This window comes from Morus notabilis, unplaced genomic scaffold, assembly GCF_000414095.1.
Source record: "Morus notabilis unplaced genomic scaffold, ASM41409v2 Scaffold100, whole genome shotgun sequence".
NCBI lineage: Eukaryota > Viridiplantae > Streptophyta > Magnoliopsida > Rosales > Moraceae > Morus > Morus notabilis.
Genome location: NW_010361820.1, coordinates 924,594 through 950,313, shown reverse-complemented (window position 1 = coordinate 950,313; position 25,720 = coordinate 924,594). Strand labels below are relative to the sequence as shown.

General features: G+C 37.0%; 3 protein-coding genes across 4 annotated transcripts in view; 1 reads left to right on the top strand and 2 right to left on the bottom strand.

Annotated features, from left to right (window-relative positions):
- Positions 1 to 370: 370 nt before the first annotated feature.
- On the top strand, positions 371 to 13,988 carry LOC21408342 (MLO-like protein 14). Its single transcript, XM_024167310.1, has 15 exons — positions 371 to 891; positions 2,155 to 2,212; positions 2,385 to 2,623; positions 2,767 to 2,883; positions 4,460 to 4,520; positions 5,294 to 5,394; positions 5,587 to 5,661; positions 6,134 to 6,219; positions 6,692 to 6,741; positions 6,912 to 6,952; positions 12,380 to 12,550; positions 12,671 to 12,706; positions 12,842 to 12,909; positions 12,995 to 13,055; positions 13,236 to 13,988. The coding sequence occupies exons 1-15, from the start codon at positions 766 to 768 to the stop codon at positions 13,623 to 13,625; spliced, it is 1,680 nt and encodes a 559-aa protein (XP_024023078.1). The 5' UTR covers positions 371 to 765; the 3' UTR covers positions 13,626 to 13,988.
- A 4,208-nt stretch (positions 13,989 to 18,196) lies between these two features.
- Positions 18,197 to 19,756, bottom strand: LOC21408339. 2 transcript variants are annotated; one of them, XM_010100691.2, is made up of 3 exons: positions 19,591 to 19,756; positions 18,847 to 18,928; positions 18,197 to 18,332 (listed from the first exon to the last, which is right to left on the bottom strand). In XM_010100691.2, exons 2-3 carry the CDS (start codon positions 18,920 to 18,922, stop codon positions 18,226 to 18,228), a joined length of 183 nt encoding a protein of 60 aa, XP_010098993.1. In that variant the 5' UTR covers positions 18,923 to 18,928; positions 19,591 to 19,756; the 3' UTR covers positions 18,197 to 18,225. The 2 variants fall into 2 exon arrangements, with proteins under 2 accessions (XP_010098993.1, XP_024023099.1); XM_024167331.1 differs by having other exon boundaries at positions 18,847 to 18,931; positions 19,591 to 19,754.
- A 371-nt stretch (positions 19,757 to 20,127) lies between these two features.
- Positions 20,128 to 25,720, bottom strand: part of LOC21408338 (choline transporter protein 1) — a 7,050-nt gene continuing 1,457 nt past the window's right edge. Inside the window, exons 2-10 of the mRNA XM_024167305.1 lie at positions 25,280 to 25,632; positions 25,007 to 25,152; positions 24,642 to 24,825; positions 24,094 to 24,167; positions 23,889 to 24,002; positions 22,649 to 23,005; positions 21,810 to 22,070; positions 20,746 to 20,973; positions 20,128 to 20,623 (exon numbers count right to left, since the gene is read on the bottom strand). Coding sequence (XP_024023073.1) covers positions 20,423 to 20,623; positions 20,746 to 20,973; positions 21,810 to 22,070; positions 22,649 to 23,005; positions 23,889 to 24,002; positions 24,094 to 24,167; positions 24,642 to 24,825; positions 25,007 to 25,152; positions 25,280 to 25,632 — 1,918 coding nt within the window. The 3' untranslated portion in view covers positions 20,128 to 20,422. The remainder of the gene's footprint in view (positions 20,624 to 20,745; positions 20,974 to 21,809; positions 22,071 to 22,648; positions 23,006 to 23,888; positions 24,003 to 24,093; positions 24,168 to 24,641; positions 24,826 to 25,006; positions 25,153 to 25,279; positions 25,633 to 25,720) is intronic.

Below are 25,720 nucleotides of genomic sequence, written 5' to 3'. Positions count from 1 at the left end.
TTCTCAAGTGTCTCAGAAGGACAAATTTGCACCTTTGCTTTGTACTGCCAAAAATCCCAGTGGCCAGAGAGTTATATAGGTCAGCTTTTTGGAGAGAGAGAGAAAAAGAGGCTGAAAAACAGAAGCCTCTACAGATAGAGAGAGAAAGAGAGGAGAGAAGAGAGAGAGAGAGAGAGAATTTGCCATTTTATTGTAACATAACAACTTGTTACCCATAATTTGGTTTGAAGAAATGCATTGGGAAAGCTAGTTCACATTTTGGTGTATTTACTCAAAGGCAACAACTTTGTCAGTGTGTGGGCTCTGTTGGGAAATAAAGATTGCCTTTTTCCAGACCAACTCTAGCTTTTTCTTGCATACAAGAGTTAAGGTTTTTATTTTTTTATTTTTTTTGTACTAGTACTATCCAAGGAAAGAAAGGTACTCTAGTTTTGTTTTTTCTATTCTCAGGAGAAAGATTTGGGAATACTGGAGACTTTTCTACAAACCCATTTTTGTTTTATTCTTATTATTACTGTTTTGTGTTCACATTTGTGATTGGGTTATAGAAATGTAAGGATACCCAATTGCCCATAATTTGTATCTTCCCTATTAGTAGCTAAGGATGGTCTGTTCATAATGGGGTTTGAATAGTTTTAATGTGCTTCTGATTTTGGTATGTAATTGAGGACAAGTTTTTTTTTTCCTTTTTTTTTTTTGGATTGGGTTGAGAGAAGAGGAAGGTTATTTAAGGGTCTTTTGAGGAGGTTGTTCGCGGTATAGAAAATGGAGGAAAATTCAAAGGAAACGAGATCTTTGGCCTTGACACCAACGTGGTCTGTTGCTACTGTCTTGACAATCTTTGTTGCCGTTTCTTTGCTTGTGGAGCGCTCCATCCATCGTTTAAGCAATGTAAGTTGAACTCTTAATAACAACACTCGATTTCCTCCCCCCCCCCCCCCCCCCCCTAGTGAGACTCCTATCTTATCTTGTGTTTTAAGCTTGAGTTTAGTCTAGAGTCTTATTAAGTTTTATTATTATTATTATTATTATTATTATCATTCTTTTTATTGTTGATGTTGTACTGATGGAGAAAAGTTTTCTCTTGTTTAATAAGAATTTTGTACTAATGAGGTGCCAATGTCGTTTTCAGGAAGTAATTTTTTTAATAGCTTCTGGCTGTTTGTCTTAAGCCCTTTCACTTGTTTAAAGAGAAAAGAAAAAGTTGTTTTGGTTGTTTTTGATGAAAAACAATCTGAAGTATCCTGTACTACATCACAGCCTTCATTTGAGAGAATTCAGTTCAAACCTTGATGGCGGATAATTTTTGGAAGTCACATTCCTCAGTTAGAACTTGAAATTGATAACCCTTTTGTACGGAGAGAAAAAAATGTTTTAGTAACCCCATTGCCCATTTGCTCTTTGTGAATGTTTTATTAACCTTTTAAGCATGATGGTGGCCATCTATTTGAGTCCAAATGATAGAAGCCTTTCAAGATATCCCTTTGGTTAAAAAGCTTCCTACGACATACATGAAGACGAAACAAGTTATAGTGTCATGGCATAAATATCTGGTAGACTTTCCAATTATTTGTGACAGATGAATTTTCTGAAAGTTACACAATGTTTCTTCAAGAATGTGGTAATTTAGTTAAGTTATTAGGCTGAATATTCAGCAAGATACTTACTCTGCCTTTTAACACTTCACCTCGATTGTTAAGCTTCCAATGTTTAGATGATTTTTGCCTACAAGTTCTAAGTTTTAGTCATTGTCTCTATAATCTCCGTACATAGAAAGTCTTACTTTTAATCTTGTTGTTTTTGGCTGCATATTGCAATGGCATTGACTACCTTCCTGCCATCAATCCCCCAGCACAATTGTAATTTTGATAGCCACTTGCTGTTATATTGAACCTTGATTCTGCCTCATTTTTTCTTGAATATTTAACAACCTAGAAAATGATTTGGATAGTTAACTTCGATTAGCTTCTTACATTCTTGTATATTTTCAGGTGTTGAATTGTGATCAGTCAACTTTGTAAGATTTAAGTGATTAAACTATGAATTATTACAAGTTTCTTGTGTGCTCAATTTTATCCAAATTCCAAGTTTTTGGTTTCTACTGCATTATTAGTAATAACTTTATTCTAAGTTTTACTTTTATTGTTGTTTTAGTGGCTGCGGAAGACTAATCGAAAACCCTTGCTTGAAGCAGTGGAGAAAATGAAAGAAGGTACGTGGTATAAATCTTTTATGGAACCATATCAACATGCAAAGAATTAGGAACCATATCAACATGCAAAGAATTAAGTCTTTTGTATGGTTGATAAGTGAATCAATTAAGCACTTCCAAATATTTTACTACTCTCGCTGATAAGTTTTCACTTTTGCACTCCTGTGATCAGAGTTGATGCTGCTGGGGTTTATATCTCTCCTTTTAACGGCCACGTCAAGCATCATAGCCAATATTTGCATCCCATCAAAGTTTTACAATAGCGCTTTTGCTCCGTGCACAAGGTCTGAGATTGATGAGGAAACTGAGGACAATTCATCTGATGAACAACGTAAACTATTGATGTCTCCTGTACTTCATCACTCATTGAGGAGAATGTTGAATGCTTTAAATCAGAATACCTGCAAAGAGGCATGTCCTCATCTTTGAGATTTAGACGCTCTCATACTTTTTCAAAAGAAGAAATTGCTCTCTTATGCTTCATTTATTTCTTGGAAAATAATGTTAACAAAATGAATGATAGAGGGTAATTGGACATTTTCTCTGTTTGTTAGGGTCATGAGCCTTTTGTTTCATCCGAAGGTCTCGAGCAGTTGCACCGCTTCATCTTTGTTATGGCAGTAACTCATGTATCCTATAGTTGCTTGACGATGTTGCTGGCAATTGTTAAGGTAAGTCGGCCTTTACTATATTGTTCTAGAATTACTTGAGAATTTGAGCTTCTTTGATTTTTCCTTGCTAGCATCTCATTCTCTCTACCAAAGCACTTATTTAGTTTTTGTTTGGTTGCGAACTAAGTAGAAGTGTTGCTTTGGTATGTTCTAATACAATGCGAACATGAAAAGTCTCCTTGTGCCCTTCTAGATCATAGCTATAAAAATGTTAAAGTTATCCTGATTAGTTTGCGCCATAGTATTCTGAATGATGGTGGCGAGATATAATGGAAAGAGCTAGTTACTTCACCAAGGAGCTATATAAGGTGGAGTTTGTGTGTCTTTTGGTGGGCTTGTTGAATAAATTGAAAAATTGTAGCATAAAGAATTTCCTGATCGAGATTAGTCCTGGTTACTCCCAGTTAATGGACACTGGAATAGAAGAGGAGAACGAATGGTCATATATGCTTTGCTTGCTGATAAATACCATAGAAGATTGAGTTGAGTTGTGTTGTCATTTTTTTTTTCCTATTTACTTCGAAACTTCTCATCGTTTTGACCTGTAAAGGAAAGAGAGGAAAAAAAATAATCTTTTGTTGTATCTAGACACGCCTTTTGTATGTTTAAATCAGTTGAAGGAAACTTAGGGCTTGTTCTTTTGAGTGAAAAACTAAAAAAAATGCAACTCGAGTTACAACTTTATTCAAGTTCATGTTCTTTAAGTTTAAACTCGAGTTTAAACTCGAGTTCAAACTCGAGTTTATGACTAAAACTCAAGTTCAAGTTTCCCCTTCAACTCGAGTTCAGAAACTCGAACTCAAATTAATGAACAGTATTTTTTCTATTCTTAAAAATGCTATAATTTTTTCGTTTTAATTCTGATTGAGATGATTTTTTTTCTATGCATTGACAACGAAAAGACGAATAAAACCCGACCCATATACCCTATTAAAATTGTTGGAAAGTTAGGAAATAATATCCCATAGAATCAGGAAATTAGAATTTGAATATTTTATGTTTTAGATATTTTCGGATTTGGTTATGTTTCCTTTTTCTTGCTCCTTAATTCTAGGAACCGGAGATATTGTTTCCTTCTATTTAAACTAATGTAACCTATGTTATGAATAATAAGAAAGTGAGAGATTTCTGCTCTCTAGGTTTTCCTCCTTAATCTGTCCTCTTTTCCTACAAAAATTTTTCATCAACATTGAGTTTTTATTAAAATGCTATCTAAATACAAATTCAAGTTTTGACTCACTCAAACGCAAACTCAAAAAGATTATTATCTCAAACCATAACTCAAATGTACACAACCAAACACAAACTCAAGTTACAAGTTTAACTCAAGTTATAACTCAAATTCAACTCAAGAATTATACTCAAGTTAAACTCCAAAAGAACAACCCCTTAGTTTCTCTGGTCTTGATGTCTTGCTATATCTGTACAGTATTGTGCTCTTTAGCTGTTCTTTGAAGTTATGAAACTCCGAGGATCTTCGTTGCTCTACCTGAACTTTAAGTGATAAAATTGAGAGTGGGCACACCTTATGAGTGCTCTGACAAAGCATTTTGTTTGACATTGTGATGATGTCCAGGTTCACAGTTGGAGGGTATGGGAGGATGAGGCTCACATGGACAGGCACGATTCTTTAACTGGTAAGCTTTAATGTGTTTTGTTGGGAGAAGTAAAACTCATGTTGGTTTGCCTCATGTCACAACCCTGATTGTCGGAACTATACATTGTTGTACTTGTAATCTATGGAGAAATATGGAGTGCCAGAATTCTTATGAGTCTGACTTCTTTAAATCTTTTTTTCCCCATTGTGTTGCGATTGATTACATACTGTTGGGCAAAAAAGCTTGTACAGGCCCTTCCTTGGCTAACTATTCACCTTTTGGTTTGGGGTTTGTATGCATCGAACTTGCCAAAGTTTTAGACTTTGCAAACCTCGATAATTACCCGCCCCTCTTTGAATAAGGAGCTTCACTCTTTAGTAAAGACTCCCACTCCTAAAAATAAAATAGTCCGAAGAGTAAAATTCCAGGCTGAAACCCCAGTTACTGATCAACTTGGCAGATCGGACCCGTTCCCAGCTCCGCTATGCAAAGAGGGAAGTTACTAAATCCTTTTTTATAAGAATAAGATTGTTTCACAGGCTGATAGACATTTGTAGAATTGTTCACTGGCCAATGTGGTCAATGGTCATGCAAGACAATCATATTACTCTCGACAGACATATATGCATTTTAACTTCTTAGTGGAACAGGAGACTATTATTTAAATAGGTTTGACATGCATGTTATTCCATCCCACTATTTTGGTGCTCCATTTGTGATGCATGGAAACTGGGGCTGGTTGTGCTTAATAGGCACCTATTTTCTGCATTTCCATAGATTTCAAAAGATGACAACAATAGCTTCTATAACAGAAATCACAAGACATTTGACCATGCGAAGGCAATCAACCTTTGTCAAAGTTCATGTCCACACTTCAACGCCTCCGGTCAGAAACAGTCTTCTCATCTGGGTGGTAAGTACACTCTCTTTGCTTTAGTTTTATGTGTGCCTTTATTTACTTTTATGTTCTACTACATCATTACTAATGGTGTAAATAGTTCATCTGAGTGGAAGAAAGCATCTAGGATCTCTTAACCTCGTGAGTTGGTGGAAAGCTTAACTCACTGACTTAAATTTGTACTGAATTGTGGCCTTTATCTTGCAGACCTGTTTCTTCCGCCAGTTTGGGCATTCAGTGGTTCGTGCTGATTACTTAACATTGCGCAAGGGCTTCATCATGGTATATAATTTCGTTCTTCAAAGAACTACCATGGTTTTTTTTTTTTTGTTATTATTATTATTATTTATCTTTTCTTTCCGTGTTAAGTTTCGTTCTTTTGAGACGCACATTCTACACTTATAAAATCACTAATATGTTTCTATATAATGATTATACATGCCTCTTACAGCAAGATGGTATATCATATAAATATTTTTCAAGAAGAGCTCTCACTAGTTTCATTCATTAACTGAAAATCCCACGGGCATTTTATGAAGTGCCTTTTTGTTTTCATTAGCTGCTTTATATGGTGCTATAAGTTGATATATCTTCGTATTTCTACCTGTTACATTTGTAGTTGAAGTAGTTTTTCGCAAATATTTGCTGCTGATAATGATAAGAATACTCCTGTGTTTTTATTAATAATTCTGGATGTTCTAATTCTTTCTATTTATGTTTAAATACTCACTTTTCTTTCCCTTGTTTGTGGCAGAATCATAACCTCACACTAAAATATGATTTCCACAGCTATATGATTCGTTCCATGGAAGAAGAATTCCAAAGGATAGTTGGTGTGAGGTAACCAACACATTTGCAGCCGTTCTTAGCATCTCAAGCTTTTAAATTAGCAGTTTATAAAAATAAAAGTTCTTCTGGAGTGTTTTTATGCTATTTTCCTTTTTACCTTTACATTATATATGTCATAGACTGCCAAAGTCTATTTGGGAAAAGAGAAACCATTTTGGGAACATCATTACTCTTAAAAGTGAAATAGAAATATAAAGCCATTCAAAGTATCTTGAAACCATTTTATTGCTTAAGATACGGCCCTGAAGCTACCTTATAATTATTCTTATCGATCACAAGTCCTGTTTGTTTAAAGTATTTTTACCCCTTGCATGGAAAACCAATATTCAACCACTCAACACAATTGTCTAGAACGGCTAACAGGCCAAGCGACCAAGTTATCTTCTCCGATGTTATTTACTTGTTTGCATAATTCAAATCAGAAATTAACAGCTGATACACATCACTGCCTAATGACTTGCAGTGGTCCATTATGGGGATTTGTTGTTGCTTTCATGCTGTTTAACATAAAAGGTACGACAAGCGTATGAAAATGAGACCATACATAGATGACCTTGCTTTTATGTTTCCCATCATTGTACTTCTGTAAATATTAGAGCGACACTTCCAAATAATATATTTATAGTCTATCTTGGAAATTTCTGAACTTTTTTTTTTTTTTTTCATTCTGTACCTTATGACAGGGTCTAATCTCTATTTCTGGATTGCAATCATTCCCATTACTGTAAGTTTGGAAACCATTTTCCACTCTTTAAGTTGTTAGTGTGTAAGTGTGTATTCTCTAAGGTGCTAGCTCAGCACACACTTGAAAAACCAACAAAACTACATGTAGAAATACTCGGTTAGGATATTCAGGGATTCTAGAATAGTTGACAAAAGTAAATTAGGAATAAAGAGATTTGGAATCATTCTCAATATCTCTATTTGGTAGTTTCTTGATTTCTGATTTGTTTCCTTTTTTCTTTTTTTCCTTATTCTATAAGGAATCAGTAATTGGTGTAATTAGTGCTAGGGTGAACGGAGACCTTATGTATAAGTAGGGCTGTACATACATGTTCTTGATCAATGAGAAAATTATCATTCAACCCTAAAAACTTCATGGTATCAGAGCCGCCTCCTTTGATCCTGAAATAGATGACAAAGTACGGCATGACAATGAGCCGCCAAAGCCAATCTCTGTCAGAAGTTTCCTCTTCCTCCGAAGCTGTTACCACCAACAACAATGGAATCTCCGATGGCCTTATTCAGTCCATTATTGGGCATAAACTCAATGGCCAAAACTACCTCTATTGGTCACAATCCGTTATGATGTTTGTCTGTGGAAAAGGGAAAGAAGATTATCTTTCTGGAGCAGATCCGAAGTATAAACTTCGGAAGGCCGAGAACAACATGGTCATGTCTTGGCTTATCAATTCCATGACCAACGAGATTAGGGAGAATTTCCTATTGTATGGGACCGCCAAAGAAATCTGGGACGCAGCCAAAGAGACATACTCCAATTTCGACAACTCATCCGAGTTGTTTTCCGTGGAGAGCATTCTCCATGATCGGCGTCAAGGAGATCTTTCTGTGACTCAATATTTTAACACCCTCACAAGGAATTGGCAGTAGTTGGACATGTTTGAAGAACACGATTGGAAGTGTCCTGAAGATGGAATGAAATACAAGAAGATTGTTGAGAAGAAAAGACTTTATAAGTTTTTGTTGGGACTCAACAAGGAACTTGATGAAATTCGATGAAGAATCATGGGGATGAAACTACTGCCGAGTGTTCGAAAAGCTTTTTCGGAAGAGAGTTGAAAGAGGGTGATGATGGAACCTACAGTCACTGCTCACAGCCCAAAAGCATCTTCCCTTATTGCTCAGGGGCCCCAACACCAAGCTGGAGATTCAAAAGCAAGGAGAGGACGATCTTGGTGTGATCATTGCCATAAACTCGGTCACACAAAGGAGAACTGTTGGAAAATTCATGGAAAGCTAGCAGATTGGAAACCGGCAAGGCTAAACAACAGAGAATGACGCAGCAATCTCGACTCCAGCGAAGCAAACCCTCCACAAACCGAGCAGAATCTGTTCAACAAAGAGCAAATGGAGTTTCTGCAGAAACTGATCAACCTGCACCATGCCAATACCTCAGAAGTTGGAACCGTGTCTCTAGCTCATAAAGGTAATCTCCTAAATGCCTTCAATACAACTCGAGAGATGTACAGACCATGGATTGTGGATTCAGGAGCTTCCGACCATATGACTAGAGACGCAAGGTTGTTCACCACTTATAGTACTTGTCATGAGAACTTTAGAGTGCGTTTGGTTTAAGGATTCATGTCATGGTTCGAATCATGGTTCGCGGCTCGCTACAATGTTATCTCTCACAAAAAACACACATAAATCGAGAATGGTTCTGAATAATAATTCTGAATCTATCAACCAAACGTCCTCTTACTGTCAGGATTGCAGTTGGATCACGCTCAAGAGTCATAGGGAAAGGATCCGTAGTTGTATCAAAGGACCTTACCTTAAACTCCGTATTTCTTGTCCCAAATTTGGATTGCAATCTCCTATCAATTAGTAAACTCACTCACGAGCATAATTGTGTTGCTAATTTTTTTCAAAACTCTTGTAAATTTCAGGACCTGGATTCGGGGAAGATGATTGGCAATGCTAAGATGTGCTCGGGGCTCTATATCCTCAAGAATGACCATCCACGAGAACAACAACCTCATATGGCAGATTCGGACATGCCAAATCAGCAACTTACAAAATTTTCTTGTTCTGTTTTTCAATCCAATAATGATAGTGCAATCATGTTATGGCACTATAGGTTAGGCCATCCAAACTTTGTTTACCTTCAAAAACTTGTTCCTTCATTATTCATCAATAAAAGTCCAAAAGATTTTCAGTGTGATATTTGTCAATTTGCTAAACACACCGTAGTTCATACTCAATTCAACCATACCGAAAATCCAATCCATTTTCAATGATTCACAGAGATGTATGGGGACCTTCTCGGGTTAAAAACATCACTGGAACAAGGTGGTTTGTGTTGTTTGTCGATGATCATACTAGGATTACTTGGGTTTTTCTCATGAAAGAAAAATCATAAGTTGAACAAATCGTCAAGAATTTTAATACCATGATTCAAACTCAATTTCACACCAAAATACAAATATTCCGCACAGATAATGCCAGGGAATACTTCAAACATTTTCTCAGAGAATACCTACGAAATCAAGGTATTATACACCAAAGTTCTTGTGTTGATATCTCTCAACAAAATGGGGTGGAAGAAAGAAAAATAGACATATCTTAGAGGTTGCTATATCACTTATGTTCTCCACCCACGTTCCAAAACATTTTTTGGGGGAAGCTGTACTCACAGCAACCCATCTCATAAACTGAATGCCCTCACGAGTCCCAAACTTTCAAACCCCATGTCAGTCTCTTCTTCTTTCATACCCAAGGACCAGACTTCTCTCAACCATTCCACTCAAAGTGTTTGGTTGCTCTGCGTTTGTTCACATCCATCAACAACACATAAGCAAACTTGATCCTAAATCCCTCAAATGTATTTTTCTCGGTTACAGCCCAAATAAAAAAGGGTACAAATGCTATTCCCCGGTCACAAAGCGATTCTACACCTCAATGGATGTCACATTCTTTGAAAATACACCATACTTTCCCAAATCAGCTATTCAGGGGGAGAATGGACAAGAATTCCAGCTTTGGGACATAGATGTTCCATCATCGAGTCATCCTTCAAACCCAGTCACTGGTCCGGCCATCACCACCACCATGTCTGTCCCAAACTTCCAATCCGAAACCACTATTTCAGATGTCCTCTCGACCTCAACTCCTATCCAACGTCTGAAGCCTGCCAACAATGGTGAGTTCATTGTATATTCCCGAAGAAAGAAAACCCAAGAGGATGTAGAGCCACAAGCACCTCCTGAGCAGCGTCAAGAGGCTGAACCGGATCCAAGAGTTCTTGAGACTCTTATCACCAGGTAGCACTAGCTCTGTGAACATTATAGATGAGCCTAATGTTGATGATCTTGATTGTCCAATTGCGTTAAGGAAAGGAGTGCGATCTTGTACTAGTCATCCAATTCACAATTTTGTATCTTATAAAATATTGTCGCCGAACTATCATACTTTTGTGGCAGAATTAGACAAGGTGCAGGTTCCTAACTCCATCCACGAAGCCCTGTCTATTCCAGAATGGAAAACAGCAGTATGGGAAGAAATGAAGGCTCTAAAGAAGAATGGAACTTGAGAAATTTCGGAGCTACCAAATGGGAAGCGTACAGTGGGGTGCAAGTGGATATTCACTGTCAAATACAAGTCAGATGGTAATGTGGACAGGTTTAAAGCACGGTTGGTTGCTAAAGGGTTCACTCAAGCATATGGCATTGATTATTAAGAGACCTTTGCTCCAGTAGCCAAATTGAATACTATTCGGGTATTACTTTCATTGGCTGCAAATCTTTGATTGGCCTCACTACCAACTTGATGTTAAGAATGCCTTCCTTAATGGGGACCTTATAGAAGAAGTTTACATGTATATCCCTCCTGGTTTTGAGTCTCATGCTACTATAAATAAGGTATGCAAGCTCAAGAAGTCTCTTTATGGATTAAAACAATCTCCCAGAGCATGGTTTGACAGGTTCAATAAGACAGTAAGGAAGTATGGATACTCACAATGCCAAGCAGATCACACACTCTTTGTTAAGCACTCATCGGAAGGGAAGATAGCAATTCTCATTGTATATGTGGATGACATCATTCTCACGGGAGACAATGAAGATGAGTTGTTCAAGCTCAAGGCACTACTTGCCAAGGAATTCGAAACCAAGGATCTTGGAAACCTAAAATATTTCCTTGGAATGGAAGTAGCTCGATCAAGAAATGGAATTTCGGTGTCACAGCGGAAATATGTGTTGGATCTTCTTAGGGAGACAGGCATGCTTGGGTGTAAGCCAGCTGAGACTCCTCTGGACTTGGGTACCAAACTTGGAGCAAAGGAAGTACTCCAGTGGAAAAAGGGCGATACCAGAGACTTGCGGGGAAGCTGATTTATCTTTCCCACACTAGACCAGACATTGGGTTCGCAGTTAGGGTGGTAAGCTAATTCATGAATGAACCTACTGAGGAACACATGGAGGCTGTCAATCGAATATTGAGATATCTAAAAATGACACCAGGAAGGGATTATACTTCGGAAAAACAACAAGAAGAGACATTGAAGTATTTGCAGATGTTGATTGGGCTGGATCTATAACTAATCGGAGGTCTACCTCTGGTTATTGCACGTATGTGTGGGGAAACCTAGTTACTTGGCGAAGTAAGAAACAACCAGTAGTATCACGGAGTAGTGCAGAAGCAGAATTCAGAGCACTGGCACTTGGCATTTGTGAAGGTTTATGGTTAGACAGGTTACTCAATGAATTAAGGATTGGTATCCCATCTCTTATGAAGGTATTTTGTGACAATCAATCAGCTATGAATATATCTAAAAATCATGTTCATCATGATCGAACAAAACACGTGGAGATAGATCGTCACTTCATTAAAGAAAAGATAGACAACGGGATCATGAGCTTACTACACATCTCTACGAGTAAGCAAATAGCATATATTCTCACTAAAGCTCTGTCAAGGAAGAATTTTGAAGAATTGAGTTCCAAGCTCGGCTTGATCAACATTTACGCCTAGCTTGAAGGGGAGTGTAGAAATACTCGGTTAGGATATTCAGGGATTCTAGAATAGTTGACAAAAGTAAATTAGGAATAAAGAGATTTGGAATCATTCTCAATATCTCTATTTGGTAGTCTCTTGATTTCTGATTTGTTTCCTTTTTTCTTTATTTCCTGCTTCTATATGGAATCAGTAATTGGTGGAATTAGTGCTAGGGTGACCGGAGACCTTATGTATAAGTAGGGCTGTACATACATGTTTTTGATCAATGAGAAAATTATCATTCAACCCTAAAAACTTTACTACATCTTAATATGTTATCCCAGAAGGTACACCCCAGCTGAGGTGATCATTACATGATCAAATAAGACTTCTGTTCTGTCTCAAATCGGTCAGATTCTATGGTGATAAATTTTCTTTTGAGGTTTCTAATTTGGTTTCATATTATCGTACACAGCTAGTTCTTCTGATAGGTGTGAAGCTGCAGCATATTATCGCGACCCTGGCATTAGAGAATGCTGGTATTACAGGATTTCATGAAGGACCAAAGCTGAGGCCGCGGGATGATCTTTTCTGGTTTAAGAAGCCAGAACTTTTGTTGTCCTTGATTCACTTTATTCTATTCCAGGTCAGCTACATATCCACCAATGTTTTATACTTTAAAGTAAATATTGTTTCAATTAACGGCTTCTCCACGAGTTAGATACTGTTTAACTAATACAATTTCTTTCATTTGCTCTTTTTGCAGAACGCATTTGAACTAGCTTCATTCTTTTGGTTTTGGGTAACTTTCTTTTCCTCATCTAGATTGCGATACACCTTAGAATGAATTTCGCGATTTAACCCTTATCTTTTTTGCCATGAAAAAGGTTAAAACTGTGCAATTTATCTAAATGTTTTTATTATTTTATGATTGCAGTGGCAATTTGGTTACAATTCTTGCTTCATTCGGAATCATTTTCTTGTCTATTTAAGGCTCATTTTGGGGTATGCATACAATTTATCATGCTAATCTTGTCTATTTGATAGACTATATGATCAATTATGGTCATTACATTTCGTCACTTTGTAGGTTTGCTGGGCAATTTCTTTGCAGCTATAGTACTTTGCCGCTTTATGCATTGGTAACTCAGGTATGGAACAAGTAAATGCCTATGGTTGTATTGCATATGGTAAATATTATGAAAATTTGCAAACTCCAAGGGTGAATAATCTGGATAAATGCGAAAGTATATTTTTGGGTTATCTTCTGTTTCAGTTTTCTAGCAAAATTCTAACTGTTTCTGCGTACTATTTTGCCGCATTTTCTTTAGATGGGAACAAATTATAAGGCAGCCCTCATACCACAGAGAATAAGGGAAACCATTCACGGGTGGAAAATGGCAGCTAGGAGGAAAAGAAGGCTCGGCATGTTCACAGACGATTCGACCATTCACACCGATGCAAGCACAGTGATCTCCGTTGAGGAAGACGATCATCTGTTTATCAGTAACCAAGAAACCGAAGCAAATGCACATACTGAAATAGAATTGCAACAAGCTTCTCCTGATATTGCAGACACTGCTGCTGTTGCTAATGAAACATCAAGTAGGATCGGTACACCCCTTCTTCGGCCATGTACTTCGGTGCCTTCATCAGTTACACTAGATTTTCACAAAGACAGTACTCTGAGGTCTTTTTCAATGCCGGCCAGAAGAGAATGACGTATTTGACAAGTAATGAGGATGATGACGAAGAAAATCAAGACGGTAAAGTGCATAGGTTGATGAACTTGGAAGCAGATATCCGGATACAGAAGGTACTAGAAAAGGAAATTGTATTTAGGTTTGGCTTTTTTTGTGTAAGCAACTCGGAACTTGTTTCCTTTTCTTCTACTTTCTAATATTTGCATGAATGATACAAATGAATAGAATACTAGTGATATGTAAGTTGTAACATAATTTGCCATAAGTGAGTGTCAGTAACTATGAATTTATATGTAACAGGAACACAAGATATCGGAAAACATCAAAGCATACTGGTGAAGATATGAAATTTAATTAGCTTTTCCCATATTTTGTCACAAACCGAAAATTAATTGACATTTTTTGTCCTAATTTCTAGCTTTTTTTTTTTTTTTTTTTCCATCGTAGTATCTCATTACAAGGATTGCTTTCGTATTTGGTTAGTTACTTGTAAAGTACTGAATTTGAATATGGATAGATTTTGGTCATATTGTGCGAGAGAACATTATTCCCATCTCTGAGTTTCCCCATGAAGCAAAGTGTTTATAAATAAAGATAATATAATTACTTATCAAGACTTTTATTTTATTATGAGAGATAATCTATATTTTTTACTTGGGTTATATTACATCCTTGGCACTTCATAGTTGGACCTGTGGATCACGACTTTGACCAGACCCAACTTGGGCTTCATTGTGGGGCCTGTCACGCTCCGCCGATGGGTCACCGTTCTCATGCATGGGCTTCTTGTCCACGGCCTGCCCTCGGGTTTTGCCGGCTTCAGAAGTGGGCTGATGGTCCTCATGCATGGATTGAGCATGACCATTGGAGTATGGCGTTGGCGTATTGCAGCCAACCCCGGGCACACAAATTGGTGGTGGAATCAAAGTTGGTGGTAGTGGAATCACTGGTGGAATCAAAATTGGTGGTTGTGGAATGCTTATGATTCCGCCGCAGTTAGGATCATTGGGCCAATTGCAAGGACGCCCCTGATAAGGAGGGCAGCCACTGTGGTCCCAGTAACCAGGGTTCCCTGGATACCCGTTGTTCCCGCCTCCCTGGCCCACTCCAATTCCAACACCCACACCGCTACCAGAGCCACCATAACCTGGTCCAGAACCGGATCCGTATCCGTAACCTGATCCAGAACTAGATCCAGAGCCCGATCCATAACCTACACCGGTTCCCGATCCACCGTTACCACTACCACTACCACTCCCATAACCATACCCAGAATCACTACCACTAGAACCAGATCCGTATCCATAACCTGATCCAGAACCCAATCCATAACCTACACCGGTTCCCGATCCACCATTACCACTACCACTGCCCCTCCCATAACCATACCCGGAATCACCACCACTCCCTGACCCAGAACCGGACCCATATCCAACTCCAGTCCCACTATCGGTCCCAGTCCCGCTACCATATCCGACACCAACACCAGAGCTCGGGCCAACCTTCTTACCCTTGGCCCCCTCAGCCTCGTCTGATTTCTTCGGAGACGCAGACTCGTTACCACCAATAGGGACGCTTGAGCCCATCTCCATTCCCTTGTCCCCCTTAGCCTCGTCCAATTTCCTTGAGAGAGCGGACATGGACTCGAGAGATTCTTCAAGTTTAGGAGCGGGCGGGCTCCTCGAAGCATGGGTGAAACTTAAGCAAAAAACTACAATGAGAGCACATTTTAGAATAGCCATGTTTGAAGCTTCTTTTTGTTTTTTGGGTGATTTGCATGGTTCGGACATGGGCTTTTTATACACATGAAAAGTGGTATTCTTTGGGTCTCTCTTGAAGCCAGGAGTCATGCAGTTTGTGTTCTTCCGGAGTTTAAGAACAGACTTGAATGATACCAATTGCATGGCCTTTTTTTTTGGTTTCTTGCAGTACTCTCTCTCATCTCATCGCTTTAGTTGGCAACTATTCTTGCCTTTATATTTATATATTGTTTGTTTCTTGGATTTCCTTCTACACTCGTCAATATATTTATATAGGTATGTAGAGAGTATGAGATTGTGTTTCATAACCTACTTTCAACATTTACTGAGTAGAATCCGTGACATGTCAAAATATTCATGTTGTTGTCTTAAAAGGAATGTGGGATCAATATGTAGTTGAACATAGAAAAGTTTGATGCGGTTTTAAACATGTCAATGAACCAAATAACTTGTTAGGTGTAGTACAAAGTAGCGTATCAAGTACCATCCTAGGCGTGAGGAGAAAATTCGTCTAATGGAAATTCAGTTGGGATCTTCACTAAAATCCTTAGTATAAACGAGGGCTATTTCGCATGTTTGGTAAATCAATTCTTGAATTTAAAATTTTGATAATTGGCCTTTTAATTTTAAAATCCGTTGCCTAGCAAGTCCAATGACGGATGTTTAAGTTTTGATCGGTCTGATGCACGTCACTCGCGCATGAGTAATAAAGAAAAGAAATCTGTCATTTTCATTTATTTAAACTCAAATTCATTTTTTAAACTCACGCTTAATTCAAATTTAACTATTTTACTTGGAATTAATTAATTAAAAATTGCTCTTGACTGAATTTTAGTTTTTTTTGTTAAAGATAAAGGTAAATTAATGTAAAAGTTATCTTTAAAAAAATTAGAGAAAAAAAAACACAGATAATGGTTGCATCTTTTTGCATCTTTGTATCTCTCATAAGAATCTTTAATACAAATGTTAATGCCAATTGTATATTTAGCATCAAAAAGTGTGTTATGGTATGTTATTTTCATTTTTTCTCTGGTGCATAATGCCATTTAAAATGTTAAATTTTTTTTTTTTTCATAATCATGGTGGTTTGAAAGTTGTAAAAGTAAATTTTTATTTTTAAAATAATTAAAAAATACAAAGTTGCAATGATTACATGAAAAAATAAACAATTCAACCAATAACAATCAAATGCTAAATTTCTCATATGCTATACTTAGTGAGAAATTTACCATAAAGTATAACATATTGGAACTTTGTCACAACAAATAACATTACATTAGAGTGTGTTTTTTGCACTCAAATGCTAAATTTACAATTGGCACATCAACTATAAGACCATCTCCAATGCAAATACTAATACCAATTGTATAATTAGCATCAAAAAGTATGATATGGTATGTTATTTTCATTTTTGCTCCAATACATAATGCTATTTGTAATGCTAAATTTACTTTTTTATATAATTACTAAGCTTTTGAAAGTTGTAAAAGTAAACTTTTATTTTTAAAATAATTAAAAAATACAAAAGTTGCATTAATTACATAGAAAAAGTAGACATTTCAATCAATAGTAATCAAATGTCAAATTTCTCATATGCTATAGTTGGTGAAAAATTTGCCACAAAGTATAGCATATGAAAAACTTAACATAACATATATCATTAAATTAGAGAGTATTTATTGTACTCAAATGTTAAATTTATAATTAACACATTAATTATAACATTGCATTTGAGAGGCTTATAAGCTTCTCTCTTTCTTTCTTTCTTTCTTTATTTCTTTATGGTCAATACATCTTTTCAAAATCGCTTAAGCTACCACACTTGGTAAAGACACTTCATATGAACGTTGAATAAGAAAACCAAAGAGAGGGAAACATAAAATCAAAGTGAAACTTAACAATTAAAAGAAAAAAGCATAACCTCACTCACAAGAAAAAAAAAAAAAAAAAGTACATACACCTCAAATGACATCCCTCCTAAGAAAGGAAACCTATTCCAAACTCAGTCTCGAAACCTTTTTATGAAATCCTTTGGTTCATTGTTGTCTTTAATAGCTTCTTCAAAAAAGAAGAACCAATTAGCTTAATCACAGTCCTATAAATATAGCATCTGAACATCCCACCTGCACTCCTGAAGCAAATATTTATGAAAGCAGTGAGGGGAACTGTTACGATGAGATCTGGAGAGGGAGGGGTGCTGGACGGTGAGATCTGATGGGAGACGGGTCGTGATAGCGAACTCGAGGGGAAGGGGGTTCTGTGAGCATTATGTCATCTTCACGGTTACAAGGTCGTTGTCGTAGCAACATATGCACATCTGGTCGTCCGCCTCATCAGCAGGCAATGCATATGTGTAGCACCACCAAAACGTCAACTCCATTGATGGTCATCGCGAATTCGAAGAAGTCGGATATATGTCAAGATCTCATGGACTTGAGATCCCATGGTTTTGAAAATTGAGAGGCAACATTTTTATTTTTATTTAATTTTCTTAACAAAAGACCACCAATGCCCTAAAGAGATTGTCACGAGCAAGTCGTCGAAAACCGTAAGATTTAACAGACATTGTTAAAAGGACTAACTATACAACAAATTTTTAAATCCAAGAGATCAATTGCCAAAATCTTTTTTGAGGGACTGATTTGGCAAAACATGACGAGAAGATTAGGGGGCTAATAGTGAAGAAAAGCCCAAATTGAGGGGTGAAATTGTCATTTTGCTAAAAAAGACAAACTTAGTATCATCGAGTGTCTCACTCTGAACAGAAATTACATTGACATCTTCTACAAAGGCCTCTAAGAAACTATAATTATGGAACTAACAGACGAGTTGAAGGAAAAACAAAAAATCGTCATCTATTAAACTTCTTCGCCGTTGCTCGAGTCGGAATCCATTGCCTTGAAACTTTCAGCGAGCATTCGGTTTCTGTTCTGCATTTGCCTCTCGGCAGCAACCATGTACAAGCCTAACAAGTAAAATCACCATTGGTACATCACCAAAGTGGGAAGTAGGACGACAAAGAAACAAATAACAGAGACAGCTGAGTGTGTGATGTGGATATAAAGGGGTTGATTACATGACGTCCAATAATTTTGCAACTTCTACAGAAATGTTACTTTATTTTGAGTTTTTTTAGATTCCTGGAAACATTCTTTCAGATTTTAAATTTTTGCAAAAATATACTGCACACCTGAACATAGGCAAAAATTAGATGGGATTAGACAATACTCAATAGTATCCTTCTGATAGAGGGCAATAGTAGTATAAAAAAAGAAAACTACTGGCAACACCAAAGAATGAGATAACTTTGCAAAATAACTAAAATCCTAATGTACACTCAAATAAAGGTAAAACCAAAATGGCATTCTGAAAAAAGTGTAAACCATCAAAAGGCAAATTAACCCAATAAAAGGAAACAAATTTAATACATATCAGCAAAACCCCGCGGTTAGAAAAGTTGTAAGATCAAGAATGCATACCGATTGCACTTCCAATTGCGCATGCCCAAAGAATCCTCATTGACCATTTATCCCCAATTACTCCTCTGCCACTCATTTCTGCCTGCTATATCACATCAAAATTGGCTGCTTAGCATAACAAACATTCTACACGATACACTCACGGCATGTTTAGTACAACAGATTAAGCTTCGACTAATTCTTGCTTAGACCATGTTTATGTCATATTTTCGATAACTGATCCGGAGACTGTAAAATAGAATCATTCGAGTAACTTCCATGGAATTATTAACCCCTTCAAACACATGGATAAGTAATCTCACCCTATTAAGAGTATTAAATTTATTTTTATATCCCAAATAAATTGAAGTTCTGATATTTAAAAAGTCCAAATATTTGAAAGATTAATTTACCATTAGCTTTCAAATAAGTTAGTAAAACCCAATTTAGAATCAAAAAATAAAAAGACACAATCAAATATAATGTAATTCAATTCAATCCTAAGCAGAAATCTAATCCAATCCCGTGGACCTAATAATGTTGTGATGATTCAAACAATTCCAAAAATTCAGCCAGAAAAAAAAAAGGAAATAACGCTGGACCAGGGGTGATTGTCAGACCAAAATTCAAAATTTGACCGGAAGTTTGAAAGCTTTTAAAAACCAATTCTACCCAGAAACGGGGGGAAAAAATCCAGAGAGAGAGAGAGAGAAACGGATTAAAGAAGAGATTTCCGTTGAATCGAAAATCGGAGAGAAAGAATACCTTAAGTCTTAAAGAGGCCCTTTCAGAATTCTATAGCTTTCTTTGGCTTTGCCTGCGCGACAGCGAAAAGAGAAGTGAGTGAGTGTCAATGTGGGAGAGTCGAGAGGGACGGGAAGAGGTGGAACTGGGCCTCCATAGCCCAAGTTAGAGTCGCTACACGCCGCCTCAAATAACTATAATCCCACGTGTGGGTGACCTTTGCTCTAAACTCTCTTAAAAAAAAAAAAAACCAACTCTCTAGAGAAAAAAGGCAGACATTTGCGTAAATTATAGTTACTTTAAATTTAATTTGTCACGTCGTAAATTATTTAAGTATTTTTAGTATTTAATTACTATTTTTATAGTTGACAAATAAATTGCGTAGAGACAACCGATCAGATAGAAAATGAAGATAGTACATCTAAAGGACGTTTAATTTTTGTATTCAGAATCCTAATTTAAAATTATTTTTATTTTACGTATATTTTTTGTGAGAGAAAACACTATAAAGAACTATGATTCAGAATTAGAGACGAATATGAAAAACAAACATCCCCCTTAGATTCCTCCATTTGTTGCTAAATTCATAAAAGCTTCCTTTCACATAATTGTTAACTCTTTCTATATGTTCGGAATTTATCTATAGACACATCTTTTCCATCTATTGCCCTTTCCCTTTGACTCTTTGCCTAGCACTTAAAAAACATATACAATACAGGTAGCCAACACAAAACTGTAAGGCAAAGTGGCTGAAACATTAGACGTGAAGGATAAAAACACCTAATTAAATATAAGGATTCTTGAATCCCGTTAAGCAAAATATATGAGAAAGGAAAAATTATACATGTATCAGTTAAATTGACTGGGGTCCTTGGGTAAGTCTCTGCATCTCATTTTGGTCATTGAGAGTTTCAATGAGAAGGGGTGGAGCATATTGCGCCGTCCCTTGGTGTTCTTCAGAGTCTTGGCAGAAGGAAAGAATGATGGTGTCAATTGACATCTCAACCACTGCGAAGAAAAGCGTTGCAACGACGTAGCCAAGGCACCAGCAAACCTGCAGGAGACAAAAACACAAATATCAGCCTCTTCAATTAGATGAAAAGTTATCATCAAAGAAAAGATCTCTTGATTTAGCAGTCGTGCGCATGTCATTCTTTTGATTGTAAGAGAACGTACCAACACGGGAAATAGTGGAGACGAGATCTTGTTGTGTGAGGCTCTGTACTTGTGGGTGTCCAGCATGAGAAATGCGAAGAGGGCACTCGAGAGGCTGACGCATAGTTTTCCAAGGAATAAGATAACGTCTCCAATCACGTTAACCCTCCCTATTCGAAGGATGTTGTTGATGATTAGTTCAGTTGCAATGGCCGAGGCCTTGCAGAAGCTTTTACCCGTTATGGCGATCTGTAAAGACAACAAGCATGAACGAATTACCAACAATGTACAAACAATTTGACAAGGAATACTAGAATTTTAGCAAAGAGATTATGGGTGTAACTTTTTATTGACAAAAGATCATGGATATTGCCCATATGGGTGTAACCTGATGGTGACCACCACTATGGATGAGCCGAACCCAAAACATCTCGAGTTTGAGTCCCACTAGAAAGACCTTGGATTATTCAACTAATGAAGCTTATAGGCTGTCTCATGGGTTTTTGAGCTAGAAAATGACCAATGAGACAGCCCATAAGCCTCATTAGTTGAAAAAGTTCAGGATCTTTCTAGTGGGACTCGAACTCAAGATGCTCAGCTGATGAAAGAAAGAACTGACTCGGAAGTTTACTTGCAGCTAATATAGTAAAACATAAAAGAAAATGGGACAACCTTAGTTGCCTTATCCAATGCTATTTCTATTCTTTTACCAACTTTTTACCACAACTGACGTGGTACTAATAAGTCATGTCACTTTTCAATTGGTAAGATGCAACTTTCTATGAACGGACGTCATTTTATTCACCAATCCAAAAATGACAAGTCACTTGCCACGTGTGTTGGTATAAAAGTTGGTAGAAGATTTGATTGTGGTACACTAGACTTTATATCACTAGGAGTTGAGAAGAGTATTGGGAATGCAATATCCTATTATAGAATAAATTGGTCTCCGGCATTTAGATACTTCTGATATTATTAAAGCCTGTTTCTCTTTCTAGCAATCTTTTCAAAGAGGGACATTGATGAATCTGATTAAGCATACATGCACATGCAGCTATACTTGACAATATAATCTCTAGAATTACCATGATGTAGGCATTGCGGTTCACCGATCTGATTGTCCAATCGACACACCTTAAGCAAAACCTAGAAATATGGAATGCCATCCTTCCAAACCAATTATCAGGTGCGGTGCCAGCAACTTTCAGTTTCCGACGAACTGACTCGAGCATAAAACGGATGGATTCCACAAATGATAGAATCAGGGAGCCAAGAGCAATAGATCCGAGGTTGTATCGAATAAGTCGCTTCATGGAGGAGAAGACTGGAAGAAATGGAATTTCCGGCTGCATTTAGAATAATAAATATCAGCAATTTATGAGGAAAACAATGCACTAACAGAAAATCTTAAACAATTCCTTAGATGGCTACTAAAAACAAGCTTCCTCTTTTACCATTCAGACATATATTACACAGTCATTCATAAACAATGCTGTCAGACCTTCTATGACCAAGAAAATTAAAATCTTGGACACTTCATTGTTCGAATTCAACGGCTCTACCAAGAAACAATAGAAAATTCCCCCCAATTTAGCCAATCATTTTGGTTAGTTTGAATGGCACCCATAGCACTTGATAAAATGTATAACTACTGGTTAAATAACATATTCAAGAAAATGAGTTGAGCTGATCTGACATTATGGAATACCTTCTGAAATTACATGGACCGATGATTTGTTATGGACATATACAAATTAGTAGACGATCTACAGGCTACAATCAACCCCATTCTGTTATTTAGCATTCTGCCACACTAACATAGATTTGTCATTCAGTGAAATCCAGTAATAAGTAAACACATGTAAATAGAACAATGACCCGTCCGAGTTTTTTAAATGTCTTTGCAATTTGCTTGGATACTTACTGATGTTTCACTACGAGCCCAATAATAGGAGGCTACAGAACCCGCGATGACAGTTGAAGAGCATGCTATAAAAAATTGTGTAGCCCAGTAACCCCCAAATAAGTGGAAAAGGATGGCAACTCCAATGTGAGGAGTGTAATGAATGCTATAGCCGCAGCAACGATCACAGTTCACCCTTTTCGACACGAGATCATATGTACAGCAGTTGTCGCTGCAGTTGTTCTGGAGGATCTCACCAGAACTGAAGAGATGGAAAGCAGCTGAAAACCAGAACATGTAAAAAATTGCAAGGATGGCATATGGTATGATAGGAAAAATTATGAGCGCTTGAACTTCTCCAATGACCTTCGCAGCGACCTGTGACATGTAAAGAAACGTTGAAAAATTTGATATCTAAGTGAGATAAAGAAATCAGGCTAATTTTCTAGTTGTTATAATTTAAGGAATAAAGACATTTAGTGTTGATATAAATTAAAATGTAGTTGCAGGTTTTGCCAAAATGCAAAGTGCAAATTAAAAGCAGTGTTTTTCTCTCAAACCTCTGATGGCCTACTGGTAAAGTCAAGTTTTGGTTGAAAGTTTACTATCACCAGCTAATGGTATCTATTTACTCCAACGCCATATTAGGCAAAAAAAAAAAAAAAACAGAGAGAGAGAGAAATTTTTTTTTGAGAAAGTACATGCCATGTTAGTTGGGAAGAACATGACATTCTTTTTGAACGATCAAAACATTAGTGGCGGTCTGCTAAAAGAACTCCATAAACACTCCCAAGGCTCGCGTGAAGAAATTGGGATGTCAAACATGTTAATGCTTTAAGAACCAAGTAGTGCTGATAACCATCCGAAGTCACATGACCAGTAGGTCAAGTTGAACAGATTATTTGTACAACATGTTGATTTATTCCCAAAAGAAAAAAGTACCAATTAGTAAAAGCTAAACCCCATCTTTTTTCTTTATTAGACGACCGAGTCAATCGTGGCTGTTTTCTTTTTTTTAGAGGTGAGCGCGGGATTATCGTAAGGCCAAGCCTACATACCACAAGTTAAATGGCTATCACAACCCACGTCAACACATTCACTCAAATCCTTTGCTTCCCCTGGTGTAGATAATCTCATAAGTGAAACACATCGATGCAGATAGCATCAACTACTCTAAAACAAAAGGAATCTACTAATTGCCAACTTCTTTTAATAATTTGATTATCAAAACTGATGTATACAATATGTATGTTAAACTTGCCTTGAGGACCGATGTTGCCATAAGAATGCGGCGGATAATAGCAATTGATGTGAGAACAGCAACAACCATAATAAAGGTCATAAGAACAGCAACACCGCGGATATGATGTAGTTCCTGAAAGATTCAAAAGTTGAAGTGGTTAAAACTTAAAAAATATGCATAGAAAGCTTTGAATGGTGAGAGATAAGTTAACAATTATACCCACCCTTGCAGATACGTGAAAATATGGATCTTGTTCACCAATTATGGGAGTGATGGCATCATTTCCTATCCATCCAGCTGAAAGTAATGGAGACCAAATATTCAGCATTATATTTGGTTGAAAGTTATCAACACAACAAGAATATATAGGAAAAGAAATAGACAAGAATTACTACACAAAGCACTATGCTACTATGCTTTGCTCTCATACAGTGAAATTTCTTTTATCTGCCATTGGACCTATATTAACTCCACTCTGGGAGCCAACACTAAACGCACAAAAAAAAAAAAAAAAAAAACCATTATATTGCTCAACAAAAAAAAAAAAAGAGTTAATAAAGGATTTTTCTTTTTTTAAGAAAAGCTTCTAAGTACTGATATAATGATAGGACAATTTAAGAAGTTAAAAAAAAAAAAAAAAAAAAAAAAACTGTTGAAAGAGAACTTTTTTACCCTTTACCACAATCTCCATTTGACAGCACACCTTCTGTCCAAAAAGACAGACATGGGAAAAGAATAAAAATAAAATGGCGAATAAAAAAAGCTCCTGACCTTTTATGTAATAAAACATAGTGACTGATATTATGAGAATGTTAAAGAGAGCAACTGTTATCCAAGGCATTGCAGCGACAAAATGCCGGATCAAGAGCAGCCAAATCACAGACAAAAAAAGCGGCAATAGTCCTCCGCAAACAATTAACACGGGCCATGATTTTCCAATATCAGCCATGTATCTCTGCAAATAAACATGAATAAGGAATTGAAGACTATATCGCAAATAGTAAAATGCCAAATGGAAACTATGCCGAGAAGAATTCATGTAGACAAAGACCAAGTAGTATGTTTTCCCTAATTAGTCACAAGTATAACGCTTTTAAAGCAGCAAAAGAACAGTAAATAGGCGAAAGGTACTCAACCTTTAAAACAGATGATGGAGAATTGATGGTCCTGTGAATGGATTTATCTATAACAATGTCCTCATTGATGTGCACTCCACCCATTTGCTGCCAATGCCTCAAAGACATATTTGATGAGCGAGCAATAAATTGGCAGCTCCAATAAACTGGAAAATGGAAAGAGCTTATTATAAAATTTCAAAGCAGAAAACGGTAATAATCATTACATTTTCATGATGCCACTGCAACAAAACAGTTTGTGAGGAAGAAGAAAACAATGGTGAGTCTGCTTACCATTAATACTTGGAAATATGACCGGGTAACAAGGACCCTGAAGCTGGAGAGAGGTGTTCCTCATTTCTGGCGTAAGAAACTCGAAATAATCAAAATTTCTATCAATCCAATCATCCATCGAGAGACGGATATCTCCTTCTGGATAATCACAAACCCAATTCAGTGCATCATCAGACGGCATGGGACAATCAAGTAAGCAAATACTCCGTGCATTAGCCAACTTGAATCCACTGTCTTTCAGACCACTTTGGTAGACTTGGTTCGGATTTAACCAATATCTGAGTTCGAGTTGACGAAGACCAGCATGCTTGTCCCCACATACATTTCCTTTGTAGTCCAGTCCATAGGTGAGCCTGTTTAGTAAGAGAGCACTATTGATCACTACAACAAAATAATAGCGGGGGGGGGGGGGGGGGGGGGGCGCCCACACAAAAAAAAAAA